Raw genomic sequence first — 17,622 nt, 5'->3', positions numbered from 1 at the left:
ATTTCTTCTTCGTCCTCAGGCTTACCCAGAATACTTGATCACCTACCAGATCGTGAAGCCAGAGAGTCTGGCTGCGCCTGCTGCCACGGATGAGCAGAAGTCCTAAGACACAGTTGGATCAGATAAGAGGTGGTGTGACGGTGGACAAGAGCCACATAAGACCAGAACTGAACAATAAGATGTTCCAGACCTCTGAGCTGAACCAGAGGTGGGTGACGTGAAGCTGTTGACCGAGCAGGCGTCAGACGACCCACAGGAACAGACTTAGATGTGTCTGAGGAAGGAGGATGGAAAGACAGTGTTTTGAGGTTTGGGGTACCATACATATTCAGTCAAAGCAGCAGACCGCAAAAATCCATCTTTATTTAATCGAGCCTAATTTTGAGGAGAAAATGCAAATGGTTTGATCAATTTTTATGGATGTGTACCAGTAAGCCCTTTCGCAGGCCCATGGCTTGATCTACAAATTAAAAGTAATTAGAAGAGGCCACAGTCCAAAGCCCAACAAACTTTGCTATTTTTGCACCTTTGCACTGCTCGTGTATTCTACCCCCACATCTTAATGTGTTGTTTTGATATTCATGTCCTCTTTTGGCTTTGTGCATCATCCACAACAACACCCGGAGGCCAATTTTCGGAAGCGGCGATTGTCACGCTCAGAGAACAAAAAGAGTGTATTTTATGTCGCAACTCCTCACATTTTCAGCAGCGAGGCTGATGTAAACAAGACAGCAAAGAAGAAACCATGAAATGAGAGTGAACACAGTAGTAAAAGAGGTTACTGTGGACTGATACACAGAAGGTTAACAGGACACTACAAGACCACAATCCTCTACTGCTAGCATAGCCTGCAGTCTTTCCACTACAGTCCAGACAGACCATCGTCTACAGCCACCAGTCAGACCAATCCAGTTTATTCCAGTACTGCTGCTGTGAGCCACATTAAGGACTGAACAAACACACGGACATTACATAAAGATTATGAATAATCACAAAAGGAGGTTTTGGGTTTACTTTGCCAGAGCTGCCAGCACCACCTAAACATACAAACTCTCACTCATTACTCACTTTGTATAACTACAGTCAAACATCGTGGCTGCTGCCCAGCTCTATCTAAAACTTCTACAGAACCATGAGTACTACAAAAGATTGTGACACTATTATATGTACATGCACTTCTCTCTCAGCTGCTTCGCACTCTCCCATTTGTTTGTATTACACTTCACTTGAAGCGGCTCCCTCTAGTCAGTAGGTGATATTTTATGCCAGAAGGACCCAAAATGTCAAATGACAGATACAAATTAAGTCAAGCTTTTTCTTGATGGTGCTTATTATAGAGTTTTGTTACATCATTTGGAGGAGAGACACTCGGCAAGATATTATTCTACTTAAAGGCTATTGATCTTAACGGGTTAGGTGAATTTTTAATATTGCAGCTTCACATTTACATATTTCTGTTGCCACACATCATCTACATTCATATGATGGAGTTTTACTTTGTATCTTAATGTCTCTGAGATGGACCCACATTTACCCTGTGTGGCTGTTTACATGAACCTGCTGCCTTCTCGCCCCTTTCCTCTCGAACTGCAACTGATGATGCCCTCTAGTGGTAAAACATAGGAACTGCTGGTACTGCTGTCTAAAGGCTACACATGCAGTAGGGAAGGCTTTTATGCAAGGATTTAATTTTACAAAGCTATTATGGATTTATGAGGCATTTACATTTCCATTTTTTTTTTTTAGTAACCTTTATACTCCTGAGTTTACACTCCTCAAACATTAAGCAAATGTGAAAACTGAGCCTTGTCATTGTATCTTAGCGAGCCTTTCAGCCGGCTGGTCACAGGCCGCAACAAGATACTTATATAACCAGGAATCTGCAGGTTGATTAAAGAGGGTAATACACATGTTGTACATACCATACAATGAACAATCACACATCTGTACTAAATATTACTACACACTAAGATGACCAACAACTCTTGTTACAGATTTCCTCTCACTATGTACTGTAAGCTTGAGCTTCTTTTTTTTTTTTTTTTTTTAACTATACTAACCATGTTTTTATTATGTACAGTTATTCACTCAGCACATGGGACCACATAGAGTTGGTATTGTGTTAATGGCTGACAGAAAGGAATTTAAAAGTTGTTGGGACTGAGAATGTTGTGTTGGAAGCTCTTTGAAAGTGATTGTGGTTTATATTGAGTTCATCTAAATCAGACACTAAGACAGATAGCTGGTTCATATCTACTATGTTTTTGTGACACTGTTGGTTCAGTTTGAACATGCAACTAATGACTGATTAAGTCCGACCGCGCCGATATTTGATTTGTTTTTACACTGAGACGTTAACAGTATCTGCCAGTCAAACACTTCATTTGTACTTTCAATGGAAAGTGAACATGTTGGTCTGAACCGAGTCCAAACCAACACAGAATCCTTTTTAAGCATCAGCTGAGCCTAAAATCTTTCATTTCAGTGAAAGTTAGCCAGCAGCTCTTCATAGCCTACCCTCAGACTAATAAACTAAACCTACCTGTCCAACGGTTTTCAAGCTGGGAAGTTATCAGCACTTCCCCTTTATGTTGAAGTCCAAACATCTGATAACAACAGTTCATCCCAATAACAGAAATTATGTGAATCATTTCTGCAAATTACTAAATGAGTCACTGCAGATAATAAATACGTAGATGGAACAAATGAGCCTGAAATTAATGTGTAAATGGCAAACAAGCTTTCAGATGGAAAATGAAAGCTGCTGCACTGGAACACAATAAATACCCCGATGTAAAGTTAATTTTCTAGATATCTAGCATCTCCAAAAATGCTTAGATCTTAATTTAGCACTCATCAGATGACAAATCTAGTTTGAGGGCAGTTTTTCAAACCAGCAGAAAACCTTTTGTCATCGTCCCCAATCAGACTCAACACTCAGACTGAAAATGTGTAGAATATAGCGTTGACCTCACTGAGGTCATCTGAACTGTATAATTTATCATCAGAGAGATGTGGGCTTCGATTTAAAGGACACTGTAAATAAACTCCAGATGGGCCTTTTAATGAGCCTTTTATGGATTATCTTGGGTCTATTAAGACTTTTTTTTTTTTTTATGTTAGGACCATTTGAGTTATGTTAGCTGCTCTGTGTCTGCTGGTTTGTGTCAAGGGCCAGTCCCCAACTTTGTTGTAAATAGTGTGGAGGGTGTGTGTTCAATCAATCCATGGCCCACTTTCTGACCTGCCTTCTACCAAAAGCCACAGCACATTTCCTCATCAGTAATGTCGGACCTCCCGTTGTATAAACGGTTGTACAGAGCTGACCAGCTAACATGTGGAACAGAGAAACTCCTTCACTGCTGTACAGAAGAAAGTCCTTAATAAAAGAATTTAAAGTGTTGTTTTGTTTCTGTTTTGTTCAGGTTCAGATTATTGGTAAAACAGTTACCAAACAGGATGGACTTCATGAATTAACCTGCCTTTGTATATATATTTGTTGGGGGGTTTGGTGGGTAATTTGCTAACCCAAACCCGCTGGAGCAGGGAAGTCAGTTTTTGAAGCATTTTATAGCAATTCCTCTAATGATAACACTAATATGAATATACATCCACTTACCATTTCATTAGGTACACTAGGGAAATTAATAATAATAATAATAATCCTTATTTCTATACCTCTTTTCAAATCAACGTTACAAAGTCATTAAAGGCATAAACATTTGTTTTAGAAACAGGCATATAAAACAAAGATAGTAAAAATTATAAAAGCAATAAAACTGAAAACTCTTAAAGAGTTTCTAATTTAACGGTCTGAACTAAATTCCCCCTCAGGATCCAACAGCATGATCACTCTGGAGGATGTAGTTTGTGGTGCTGTTAAACTGTATTGAATTAAACAACTGTTTCTGTTATTTAGCCTAGCCCAATTAATAAAATGGGATTGTCAAAATTATAGAAACGTACTCCGATACAACGCAATTCAGAACTACAAACCACCGCCTTCCAAGTTAAACACAATTGAATTGACATCTCTCCATAATCTTAAACAAATGCTGATTTGCTCTTTAGATTATTTTTGCGAGTGTACCTAATGAACTTCCAAGATGTGAACAACACCTATGTGTACAATGCAGTGTAATTCAACTGCACCTACAACTACATCCTTAAAATGACAATTATAACGAAGCAACACCACTCTAAACATTTTTACCAAAACCTGATGAAGTTTACTTGAATGCAAAGTTCATCAGTGTAACTACAGTCTAACTACAGGAACAAGATGTTTAGTTACCGACACTGAATCTTCTCTCTGATCCTCAGCTGCACCCTCTTACTGTCAAAATACAGCACGTTTTTAAGAATACTTTCATGTGACATGTGAAAATGATTCTGATACTCCACAATAAGCAAGTCTACTGTTACCAAATCTAATCAAGACATGATGAGACTTGTCAGAGAGACATTTAAAAAGACTAAAGAAACTGTCTTATTATGGTCTTAATACTCATTCTGTTTCATGTACCGTTTTACTGATGTTCTTTGTTCGCTAGAAGATGAACAACCACAGAGGGGCTTTAATCGTTTGGTTGTCAGTCCAAGCTGAAAAGCACTCATGGGCCTTTTCCATGGATTTGGTTCTGTTTCTGATAAAAATAAATCTCAGTATAAGATCTGAGCTACATACCACTGCTGTCTTGGAAGGTGACCACTGTCGGTGTATCTCTTCATCAGCCATCCCTGGAGAGGATATGCAGCATATCCCAAAAGCATATCAGGCACCTGCTCACCTCCAATATCTCCTGTCTCCTAAATGAAAATAAATCATGCATTATTCTCTAGTGGCTCACACTTGGACATATCTGCAGGGAAGGCTTATGTCAGTGAAAAATACTCAGAGGAGATCCACACCGGCTTGCAGTCAGCGGCAATCCTAGGTTAAATCTGCATTCTCCTCTGCTTTTTAAAAGTGAGGAAACACCCTTTTCTCAGTCTGCTAGGCAAGCTGACTGAAAAGTTACAGGAACGGAGGCTGCAACCAGCTGAATAAGTGTGTAGGCACCACTTCAAAAATATGAAAGGCCTTCTCCAGAGCCAACGATTGGTTCGTAATGATGGTAATGCGCCCGTGTGTCTGGGTCTGCACCATTACTGGACACCCCGGATATACCTGCTCAGTTCAAGCAGCAATACCAGCCTACAGACCAATAAAGTCAACATATCTGCTTAATGAACTACTACAGTTAGGCCCACATACTTTTGGACAGCAGCACAGTTTTTGGTATTTAAGCTGTTGACCAAAACATATTCAGGGTATAGATAAACAATGAATATGGGCTTAAAGTGTAGACTCTTTAATTTGAGATAAGAACCCTCTCATTCATTTTACAAGCTACCTGGCACACACTATAGTTAAGCCATGTTACGCATAGTAATTGCACTGGTAAAGCTGTAAATGTGTCTTGACATTTGACACCTCCACCTTCTGATAAGAATAACAACTCTTTAACCTATCCAGATAAACAAAGTCATAATCCAGCAAGGGTTACTAGGTTTGTATGTTAAATAATCAAGTGTAAATTTGGGATCAGATTCAAATGTTGACCTCCCACCTGGACCACATTTAACAGCACTACATTACACATACTTTTCCCATACGTGGGATTAATAAACATGTCTTATCTTATCTTAATCTCTATGACCTGCATTGTCAACATTACACAAGGTGACACTCACTGTTAAGATTGCATGTGAGACGTTCAGGGACATCTGTAAATTGTAGCTACAGAAAATAGCCTGAGTTACTCAAGAGATATTAAATGAAAGAGTCAAATAACTTTATAAATTGATACTTGATCAGTTTGGGATCTAGGGAATTTGGAGGCCAGGTCAACACCTTGTGCTGTTTTTCATGTTTTTTTGTTCCTAAACCATTTTTGTGTGTGTGCCTGTGTCAGCCTGCATCCTGCTGGGGATGGCTGCTGCCATCAAGGAGTGTCATTGCTATGGGGTGGGGGTGCCTGGTCTGGTCTAGGTGGGGGGGTACATGTCTAAGTAACATCCACATGAATGCCAGATCCAAAAGTTTCCCAGTAGAACATTGTATTGTCACCAGTTGGTCAACGTTAGTTACTTATCCTGTCAGTGGTTTTAATCTTGTGGCTGATCTGTGTATAATCCGTTAGATTAAAAGTAAACTGATTACACAGCAACTTTCTCCACAAGCCACTGTCACAAAACACACCAACCAGAACTACCATAATATGCAGGGTGGAGATTCAAATGTCTGAGCTCTCACAACACAACAGATGGAGAAACACACACAAAAATGCTTTGAAGCAAACATCTAAAACAGCCTTGGTGGACAAAACTAGTGCGACCACTGGAGAAGAAACCAGCTGGAAAAGACAGAGAGAAGGTGTATTTTACTCACCTTATTTGAAGCTCAACTTGCAGTCACGTGTAGTTAGTCCACCACGAGGATAGTGTTGTATTTATTACACAGGGCCCTGTCTGTTTTTACTTTTGCTAATCTGTAACGTCGACGCCACCGCGTCCTGACTGTTTACTCATTTAATCAATGGTTATCAACCTCACCTGGCTTCACTTATGCAATACCAACTTTGACCACACAACCATTATAATCCATGGGGGCGCTGTTTCACCAGTACAAACCCTCCAGTCCATGGTACAAACCAAACAAGTAGCAAGCACCCAGAAGTAAAGTGTGGTTGTATTTGAGGCATTATGGCAGGTAGCCTTAAGGATTTCTGATGTGTATGGAATATTGTTGTGTGTATAGTAATATCAAGTATTTCAGTTGTCATTGTGGAGCTGTAAAGCGTGGGTTGACATCCAGTTTGGGTCCAACCCTAGTATATACAGTCAATGGTCCAACCACTTAAGTGAGCAGGGCAGAGAAATTAGCAACCTCTGTTCTGATGTCTTGTCTGATTGTTTTTGTAATTTATATGAAAATAACAAAAAGACCCAAAATTTTTTTTTTTTTAAAAAAGGTGATTGTCATCATCTAAAAAAAAGGCTGAACGAGGACCATTAATCGCTCTGACCAGACGGTGGCGCTGCGACATAACATTCAGACCATCATGATTAAAGTCACAAAGAGGGTCCTGGCAAGACTTGGACAGGATTTCTGTTTGAGGGGCTTCTTTTCAGTTTGATATTACTTAACAAAAATAAATAAATAAATAAAATAAAAAAAATAAAAAAAATTGAGAGTTCCCAGCTGAACTTCTAACATTTAATACAAATACACATTTCCTGCAGGTGGATTTCTAGTTTTCATTGTGAAACTAAAATAAAAATAAAAAATAAAACTTCCTTTTCCCCCCCTGAACCTTTTCATCTTAAATTATATATTCATTTATCTTCCGTAACCACTTGTCCTGTGAAGGGTCGCCCAGCTGTCATTGGCCGAGAGGCGGGGTATACTGGACGGGTCTAAATTATATAATGTTGAAATAAAAACATACACCAAGCAGTCTTATTGGACTGGGTAACATTGTTCATAGGTAACCATGAATGTCAGAATATTAATATGTTTGAATATTAATATTGTCAATTTATTGTAAATCGGTATGACAAAACCTAAATGAGCAATTCACTGAACCTTTTTAATTGCTAAATCATGTTCTGCACTGTTTCCATATTCCTACATTTCCCAGAATTCCATTTACAATATGAAGCTGTTTGCTAAGAGGTCCTTTTTTTAATATAAATTCCAGCTTATATAAATTGCATGTATTCAGTTGCACTGCATAAAAAAGCGGGCATACGACTTCATTAAGAACATTGTTTATTCAACAGTGGATCCTTAGTAATAAATAAATGCACAGATCATTCATTCCACAATAAAATTGAGGGACGTTGTTTTTGTTTTATATTATATATTTCAAAGTGGAGGGTTGATATTGCCATAATGGTGTACAGCATTAACCAGACGGAGACAGATGGACTTAACACAGAGAGGCAGATAGACAGACAGGTTCAGAACACACAAGTGTACAAAATATTGCATTTTCCACCGATCATCTCTCTCTCTCTCTGGACGTGGACAAACTCTAGCCAGCCTAGCATCACCATGATGTGCAAATCAATCATAAATTACAAATACAGTATTGCATCACTTCAAAGTGCTACAGAGATAGGTGGCGACAATCTTCAAAAACAGAAACAGGTTCTTTGAAACATCGCACTTGTGTGTGTGTGTGTTTATATATCTAATGTACATCAGGACTCGGGTATAAAAGGTTGGATGTTTGTTTTTTCCATTTTTTATGTTCAGCACAGTGTAGAGCTTAGCCTGGTCAGAAGCAAACATCTTCTCAATTTGTAAAAAGGTTTCGAGTGATGTTTCGGTGAAATGTCCTAATAAGTCACTGCTTAGTGGGTATTCTTGATTGTAACTATGGTATTGCATGGCTTCAGAGTGCAAACGCCCGATCAGAGAAGGTCAGGTTGTTACACTGGATATACAGTGAATTAACTGCATGTTGAGTCCAACTTCCTGTTTCTGGATCAAGGTCTTGAAGCTTAAAATCTCTATTTCATGACTTTTGTATTTCTCTGAATGGATTTCAAAGTAAAATGAGTTCATGATTGTTTTTGTTCTTCTATGTTTGGGTGTCCTCTTATTGGAAATATGGCGCAGCAAATATGGAGAATCTGTGATGATATCAAGAGGATGTGTATTTTCCTCCAAAAAGGTTTGCTCAAATGTTGGATTCTAAAATAGTCGACATCTTTACATAATTTTTTTTGCCCAATATTCACTACTTTATATTAATTTCTAAACGTTTTTTCCAGCTTAGGAAATCTGCCCCTTTAAATACATATATATTTTCACGAGACTGAAAATTTACAGACGTGATCGCGTGTTTGCGTCCACCAGTGAGCGTGTTGGAGAAAAGACGAACAGAGAAGCTTTTGCTCTTTCGACACCGTGGAATAAGAGTCTGTGCTGTAGCTGTTTTTTTTTTTTTAAGAAGTTAAACCAGTATTCAGTGATCTGCTTTCTACGGCAGCTATGAAAGTAAAAAAAAAAAAAAAAAAAAAGACAACAACACCACCACTGGCAAATATCCAGGGATGCCTAAATCCACGGATATACCTTTGAGGAACAAGGCACAGACATCTTAAAGGACCATTTGCAGATGATGCACATTTTAACTGTTTTCCAAAAGACCTTATACGAGCCGGTGTTTTTTTTAGTTCATCTCTACAAATAAACTTCCTAAAAAGGACTGAAACAAAGCTCTATGATGTTGTGTTTTGGAAAACTATCACCTGTAAAGTATATTCACAATGGAATAAAAAATACAAAACAACCAGCATGGTCCTTTAAGAGATCTAAATGCGATCTAAAATCTGCCCCTTGATCTAAAAGGAGAATCCAGGAAAACACGGTGCTGCCACAAAATGTCCCACGACCAATTCGTCCTGCGCAGATGCTTTTTTTTTTTTTTTTTTTACGACTTCCCTATCATCCCAAATTTTTTTGTGATGGTAGCAGAAGGGGTTTCCTATGTTCAGTGTATCAGGGGCGTATTGAGGGGGTATCCCAGTTCATTTATCGGGGCCTTTATTTGGCATCTTGTTTTATTTATTTAGCCTCTTGAGTGAAGAGCTGAGGAGCAGAGGAGAGAGAGAGCGAGAGAGAGAGAGAGAGAGAGAGAGAGAGAGAGAGAGAGAGAGAGAGAGGGACAGGCTGGGTGAAGATGAGAGGCAGAGATGAGAGGATGAGGGAAGGAATACAAAAGGATGAAAAGGAGATGGGGGGGTGGCAGAGGGAGGAAGAGGACGTATGAAAGACAGGAAGCTCCGGTCGAATCGCCGGCAGAGCACCTGTCACTGAAGAGGCTCCTGCTTTCTATCACCGTCTCCTCCCCTCTTTTTTCCATCCATCTCTTTTGTCTGGCAACAGGAGGGACGCCCGAAGGGGAAAGAGCGGGTGCTTAAAATTCCTCCTTCCTTCCTGTGTCCATCTCCTCTCCTAAAGACCTGGCGTCTCCATAGCAACAGCCCCTGTCTTCATACTGAGCTTATTCAGTTGGTAGTCGTGGATGTGTGTGTGTGGGAGAAAGAGAGGCAGAAAGAGAGGAAGGGGGGAGAAAGAGAGAGAGAGGGAGAGAGAGCGTGCTGTTGCTGCGCATGCCTCTCTGTGTCGGTGTTTGTGTGTCAGTGTGTCTCTGTGGATGTTGTTGTTTTTCAAGGAAGAGGGTAAACATCAGTCCAACACTCCATCTGAACTCGATTACAGAAAAAGAAAAAAAAAGTTTTGAAAGCCAGTTCATTTTTGGTCAATATCACTAAATTGTAAAATGGAAGGAGCGTTGGCTGGTTTGCGAACTTTAAAAAGTATTTTCAGTCTTTGAGTTCTGAATCAGGCACCGTGTCGCTTCTCACCTCCCCGCCCTGGAAGCATGTACATACTGTAACGGTCAGTAAGACTGACAGCTCCACCAGCCAATGGCAGCCCAGTCTGTGCTCACAAAGTGTCGAGGGGGGAGGGGCGGCTGGCTGCTGTCCATCAGCAGCCAGGGGAGGTCGTGATGGGGCTGTGGTGCAGGTAGGCGGGGTTCACCACGGAGACCGGGAAGTTGAAAATGAACGGAGAGGAGGGCGTGGCCGTCGTTGAGGTGGTGGCCGCCGTCGACTTGGGTCCGAGCAGCGGGCTCGCCGTGGCGGCCGCCTCTGCAGCGCACGAGGTGGCGAGGAGCTGCGACTCGAACTGCAGCAGCTGGCCCATGAAGCTGAAGTTGGGGGAGATTATGCTTCGGCGCCGGCGCACGAACTCGAACGCTTCGTCCAGACGTACCCGCTTCCTCTTCATTAGGTAGGCCAGGCAGATGGTCGCAGAGCGGGAGATGCCTGCTTGACAATGGACCAGCACTCGGCCGCTGGAGTCCCGTATTGAATCTGAGGAAACAAGAGGGGTCAGAGGTCAGAGGTTACCACTGAAAATAAATACAGATTTTTTTATCAACAAATACTAAAATAACTCAGTGACTGTTACGTGGCTTGCCATGGATCAAGTCGTGGTCACCAGGTTTACTCAGCAGCTCAAATGCTTCTTCTCTGACCTTTATTTGTGAAATGTCTTACCAACTACTAGAGGCACTGTCATGGAATTAGTAACAAACGTTCATAACCTTCTCAGGTTGAATCATTTCTAGTGTCATCGTGGGAACACAGTTTTAATTTGTCCAGTAGTAGCGCTGAGTGATAATGTAAGCTAATGTAAGAATGCTACCGTGCTACCCTGAGACCATGAACATTAAAGACTGAATTTTAGCAGGCTAGCACTGTCACTGTTAGTGTGTTAGCATGCTATTAGCAAATCTAGTTTTTACTGTATATTTATAATCGTACATTCAGTTTTATTCACAGAGAACAGAAGTCTGATTTGAAATTAGTGTTTATAGTTAATCAACAAGAGCCATTTTGTCTAAAAGCTAAAGTTTTTTTTAGCTAGTTATCTCTCACGACAGTAAACTAAATATAGCTTAGTTTTGAAGAAGACAAGTAACTGTGAGATCAACTGATATACTGTACGAACATAAAGTATTTCAAACACAACAGATGTACAGTAATGCTTTGCCTCAAACGCTTCTCATTTCCTCTCTTCCCACCCACACCCCCTCTCTGTGCAAACTGATAACTAACCTCAAAGAGAAAGAGCAGCGAATCGAGAATAACTGAAACACACAAGTGCAAAATTTGAGTCAGCAGCTTCTCTTTCACACTTCCTCCTCTGTCCTATACATGGCCCGGCCGGTTTGAGTATGTTTAGCCGCACGCTATTACTTCATTACGGAGAATAACGAGATTTAGGTAATAGTCAGATTACGGCATTTGCAGTAACTCAATTTCCCATGATTAGTTAGTTAGTGGACAGCCATGTTAATGTTCTGGAGCACGTGTGGAGGGCTTCAGGAAATTAGGAGCACAGAGTATGAAGAAGATGAGCGAAGGACTTAATTCATAGCTTTTATTTTTCATGTCAATGAGTTAAATTTAATTTTGCTGAAATTAGACAGCTCTGAAGTAAACTCTTTTTTTTACTGCCTCACGATGTGATTTTGTGATGAAATTTTGCTCAGACGCTGGACTGCCAACAACCACCTCCCCCAACCCTCATGCTCAGTTTTTGTCAGATGTCTGTATTTTCTCTCTCTCTCTCGCACACACAGACACATTTCAGGTAACTCCGCCATAGCGTCTGTTCACCCGGTAACAGTGGATGAGTCAGACTCTGGTCCCACAGCAGCTAACTATGACGCATACCAGCACCTACACACGCACACATATCCGAGCACACACTCCGAAACACACACTCACACACGGCGCCTATATATGCAAAGCGAAAGCAAAGCTCACACTCGCCTATACTATATACACTGAAACAAGATCATGGTGCAGAGAAACCATCGATTGGAATATTTTATCGTTCCAAATCCTTATTTTTTCTGTCTCGGCAAAGTCTGCTGAGACGTAAGAGCTACCTGAAATAATAACTCGTAACAGATTCCAAAGAATCAACGTCTGATTTGTCACCGCCTGCCAGCTCTATGTGCACAGTGTGTCTGAAAACTTTTGCATGGCAGGTGACAGGTGATCTCTGGATGGAATATACTAGAAATACACGAGCGCATATTTTAAGTAAAATTATAATATGTAAATGTGGAACAACAACTATTTGATGGAGAAAAAACTGGAACCACTATTAGCTAATTAAGCTTAATGGAGAAATGATTGATCGAGAAAATAATCTGTATATTAATCAGTAATTAAAATAATATTTAACTGCAGCCCTACGAGTCCTGGCAGACGCTGCAAAAGCATATATATAACCCATCTCCAGAATTAAGATGAACTAAGATTTCACCTAAACATTATGTAAAACAAACCACATACAACACAGAACTACAGCCTGAATAAAGCTCATTTTATCTGAGCATATCCACCATGAAAATGCATTTGTTCTGCTCATATAACGCATCACACACTTCCACACTGACCTATGAACTCGATGGCCTCCAGGAACCAGCAGCTGATGTCTTCCTTATGGTTGTCCTCCACGGGGATGCACTTGTACTGGTAAGCCCCCTCAAAGTGGTTGGGGCAGTCGGCCGACACATTCAGCAAGGCGGAGATTCCTATGGCGTCCAGAACCTCTTTCTTTGAGGCGTGCAGGGCGCTGCCGAGGTAAAGGAACGGGAGGATCTCTACCGGTCCGCCCTGGATGGTAGACAGATGGGAAGATGATAATTAATTCATATTTTCGAGACAGATTTTCACTGGCAGGTTGTTCCTAATTCACTCGGCCAATAAAGATCTCGGTCGGCCATGTTGGAGGGGATTTACTTAAAGGAGAGGCGGCCTGCACGATAAGACAAAGAATGCCCTGTCTCAGTGAACAGCAGATGACTCCTGCAAAAGCGTGACCTCGCTTAAATATTTCGTTAATCATATTAGCCGCGCTTCTCATCGGACAGGAGCAGCTTATTATCTATGTGAATAATGCAAATTCATTCGATGTGGACCATTTAATTTGTCAGTTTGTGCCTAAAGCCGAGTTATTTTCACATACGGACGCCCTGCTCACGGTAGGTAGCCGAGGGCCTCGTCAATTGTTTTACAGTGTCACAGAAGTAATAGCTGCATGCATCCGTTTGAGGTCTTTCTCTCGTGGTTTGTTGGCTTTTCACCGCTCAAAACACTGTGCACGCCCACAGCAGCATTTACTCTGAACACCAGCTCTGCTAAGCAACATCTGATTGCAGCTGTTCTAGTGTAAGCAAACTTACAGTACTTATAGTAAGTATGCAGCAAGAGCTTTTACTGAGGACAGGAAGCTTTCTGATACTTCCTGGAAAATGGAAGAACCTCAAAGAGGCTAAAAATATATTTTTGGTTAAAATAAAAATAAACTATCATCCATTATAATTGAAAACATAAACTACCAGATCATGGAACCATGGGAAATCAATTATGCTTTTATTATTATCACACACTGTTGATTTAGGTGCATTTGTACACACACACACACAAAAAAATAAATAAAATATATATATATTGTGTTTGAATGCACATCTCCTGGCTTATTTTAAAACAGGAGCGGAAGTACTGATTCCCTTTTACTGCATCTGAGAGGTCAGCCGGTCAGCAGTCTATACCGGTAGTGCAAATTATTGACAAAAGCTCTGTCTGTTTATGTCACAGCTGCTGACGAACTCGGTACTGACACAGCGTCAGGAAATGATCAATACTGCTAAGAGATGTAATGTGAGGAGGAGGGGGGGATGGAGGATGAGAGGGAAACACACTCATATCTACACCGCTACAGGAAGTCGCAGTATTCGTGGAATTAAAATGCATCTGACAGTAGAGCGCGGACCGACGCTTTTTTTTTTTTTTTTTTTCTTTCCTCGTCCTCGTGCAATCCAGCGGCATTACATCACATGTGACTTGTGAGGGCAGCACAAAATGTGCCAGGGTCGAATCCACAGAGCACTGACCAACGAAACGCGGTAATCTGGGTCACAGGAAGTGAGCCAGCCCATTATAAGACCAGTGACTAATTTGTGGACTATCAGAAAATTTTATGTTCTTTAGAATAAGCCCAGAGGACTGAAGAAACCAGTTAGTGATGACACACGTGATGGTTTGGGTGAGGAAATGTTGCTGGGAAAATGAATGACTGTTGAGTTCCCCTTAAGCAAAGCAAATAACCACCAACGTTTGCACTCCGGAGCCGTGCCAATATGCAAAACTGAAGCTGACTTTACAAGATAATATAAAACCGTTAATAAATGAATCAGGTGATTTAAAAAGTGTCTCTTGAACATTATTATAAACTGCATGAGGCAGGCCTTTATTAGTATTTTTTTTTACCTTCGTGTTGAAAATTAAGTAGCAGCATAGATTTACATCAGTTTGACACTGTTGGATGTTAATCATGTAGTCCAAAGTGCAGTGTTTTCAGTTTGAAGAGTCTGAAAAGGTCTGAGCTGAGATGGGTTTGTTGCCTCGTGTTGTTTTATTATCTTACCTGGTCATTGTGTGGCGTTCCGCACGACGAGCAGGAAGACTCCACGCTAGACTGGCTGGTGAGGGGTGGTAAGGATTTGGTTTTTAAACAAAACTCCGGATACTCTGTGAAAAATCTGTCGTATCCCCCTAGAAAAAAAGAAGACAAGAATGATAAACCTTAACTAAGCATCTGTGGTGTGTGTTATGCTTTTAAACAACCAAACAGAAAGCTTATGTTTTTGTAATGTTCCTCCGCTCATAGATACATTTAATCTCATGTGGTTTACTATAAGATGACTTCTATTATAAAGCTGATCATGCAAGGTGTACTATATACTTGAAAGGCAAAAGAAGCAGACAGTGTGACATTAACTTCCAGCACAATCTGCAGCAGGATTTTCTCATCTGCAGTCAGCTAGTCCGACATAAAGTCTGTTAAACCGACCCCTGACCTGCTTTGTCCTGCGTCTACTACTTGCCCTCGATTTGAGAACAATTCCCCTTGCTTTTTATAGTACAAGTCCAGACTGACATCTGCAGAACCCTGCACCTCAAGCATCAAGGATCAAATTAACCAGGAAATGTCATTTTTATTTTTATTTTTTTGCAGGCTGCATTCACGCACACCCGTGCTTCGAGGCGCCTGCATCATTGGGATGCACAGAAAAAATAAAGAATGCGCCACAGCTTTTGCAGCAGCTTGAGATCTTCTTGCCGTCTAAATATAGGGCGGTCGAATCGGGTGTTGATTTTAGATTTTACTGCTTCCCTTTCGGGGGGGAATTGCCCTGAATGGACTCTTTTGTGAGATGATCATGTGTGTCCTGTAAATCCCTCCGGTTTGATGTGGCTTCTACGCATCAGCATTACCTCATTCACTCAGCTCACAGCCATTGGTCTGTGCGTGAATGTGTGTAGCTGTGAGTGAGTGAGAGTGTGTATTATTAAAAGAAAAATACACTAGTGTGTTGAAATAGAGGAAGGAGGCACCGTTCGGCATCCTTCATAAAATAAAATGACAAAATATCTATTTATGACAGTGGAAATATTATTTTAAATGAGGCAGTTAATACAATTTGGTACTATTGTCATTATTATTGGATCCGATTTGAAGTCTCAGTCTAGAAGGATAAAATAAATTGCCATTAACAAAAACATTATCTTCTTAATCTTCTGAAACTTTTTATTTTCACTGTCTTTTTTGAACAGAAAATTTGCATTTCATTTGAAAATAATAATAATAATAATCCACATGATTGTATATTTTTGTTATTCATGATAAATGCATGTACATTTTTTGCTCTATATTCAGATTCACTCAAGTAATAAGCAACCATCTATCAGTCATTTTAAATGCACTACTTAAAATTAAAGTTCAACCTTTAAATTTAAAGAGCATATCAGAGTAAATGTTTCTGCCACACTATCAGAACCTTGCAGCTAAATTAAAAGCATAAATAGCAAATGTAATGATGCCACTTATTTACCTTTGAGTAGGTATATGTGTGTTCCGGGGGAGTCCCTGCATAACGCGTTGAGGACCAGAGTCAAGATGCTGTCCTCCTTTACCGCCTCTGAGTCCTGCGTCCTCTCGTCGTACAGCACCACGGCGGAGTACATCCCACAGCGGAGTCGGCCCCGGACGTCTTCGTCCCCGGCCAGTATCTGGTCCAGGCTGAGCACGGAGCCCTTCGCCCGTCGGCGGACTATGGTGTTGCAGCGGGCGTTCACGGCGCCCCGGATGTGCCCCGCGCTGAAGGCGAGGAAGGAGCGGCAGTCCAGGACCAGGCACTTGGCGCTGTCGTCCTTCAGGAGCCGCTTCAGCACCGTGCAGTCCATCTCGCACAGGTCCTCCATCGCGCGTCGTTTCGTTTGCTGCGTGTGTGTGTGTTTGTGTGTCCTTCGCTGCTGTCGTTGGTCTCTCGGTCTTCTCTGGTTCTCTACGATCCCCCGAACCGATTTGCGAAAGCGGAGAAGGCGCGCGGATCCTGTGGTGGGCTCCCTTAGCGCCTCTCCTCTATCCGCGCAGCAGCAGCAGCATCGTTATCACCACTGCTCTTTGACGTTGAGTCCGTTCACTTCTCTCTCTTTCTCCCTCTGCCTCTCTGTGTGTTTCTCTCTTTCTCTTTTTTTCCTTTTTTTATGAATGGGTGCATCGCGTCACGGCGGAGGTGACGTCAACAGAGGGCAGCCAATCAGAAAGCGTCCAGTGTACCGTGCCCTTTCCTCCTCTGCCGTTCATTCATAAAACAGACAGACATCAATGAAACGAGAGGAGATGGGACTGGAGATCAGACGTCCGTTAAATTAAAGAAATTATTTAAGTCGTCAACCCCAGATTTGTAATGACATTAAAATTAATGTGCAATAGTAACTTCTGACCTAAATATTTACAGTACAGATTAAACTTATTTTTTTTAGGTTTTTGTGATAAAAGAAACAAAAATATGACTTAAACCTGCAGTCCAGATATAATTATCAGTCCATGATGATAATTAAAACACAACTCTATCTGTGTCAAGCCTTTTTAGCCTCTTTTAGCCTTTTTTTGTTTGTTTACTTTTTGTT

The 17,622-nt window shown here is 41.0% G+C and overlaps 2 protein-coding genes across 2 annotated transcripts in view; one reads left to right on the top strand and one right to left on the bottom strand.

Annotated features, from left to right (window-relative positions):
- The window catches only part of tnksa (tankyrase, TRF1-interacting ankyrin-related ADP-ribose polymerase a), an 86,448-nt gene extending 82,862 nt beyond the window's left edge, over window positions 1-3,586 (top strand). The window contains exon 29 of the mRNA XM_084572479.1: window positions 20-3,586. Within this exon, the coding sequence (XP_084428605.1) occupies window positions 20-106 (87 nt within the window). The 3' untranslated portion in view covers window positions 107-3,586. The remainder of the gene's footprint in view (window positions 1-19) is intronic.
- A 6,963-nt stretch (window positions 3,587-10,549) lies between these two features.
- On the bottom strand, window positions 10,550-17,388 carry dusp4 (dual specificity phosphatase 4; the record flags this gene model as incomplete). Its single annotated transcript, XM_084571929.1, has 4 exons — window positions 16,542-17,388; window positions 15,074-15,201; window positions 13,041-13,260; window positions 10,550-10,938 (listed from the first exon to the last, which is right to left on the bottom strand). Exons 1-4 carry the CDS (start codon window positions 16,909-16,911, stop codon window positions 10,550-10,552), a joined length of 1,107 nt encoding a protein of 368 aa, XP_084428055.1. The 5' UTR covers window positions 16,912-17,388.
- Window positions 17,389-17,622: the final 234 nt, after the last annotated feature.

Source organism: Chelon labrosus (assembly GCF_963514085.1).
Source record: "Chelon labrosus genome assembly, chromosome: 22".
In the NCBI taxonomy this organism is placed as follows: domain Eukaryota; kingdom Metazoa; phylum Chordata; class Actinopteri; order Mugiliformes; family Mugilidae; genus Chelon; species Chelon labrosus.
This window is presented reverse-complemented; position numbering and strand designations above follow the sequence as displayed.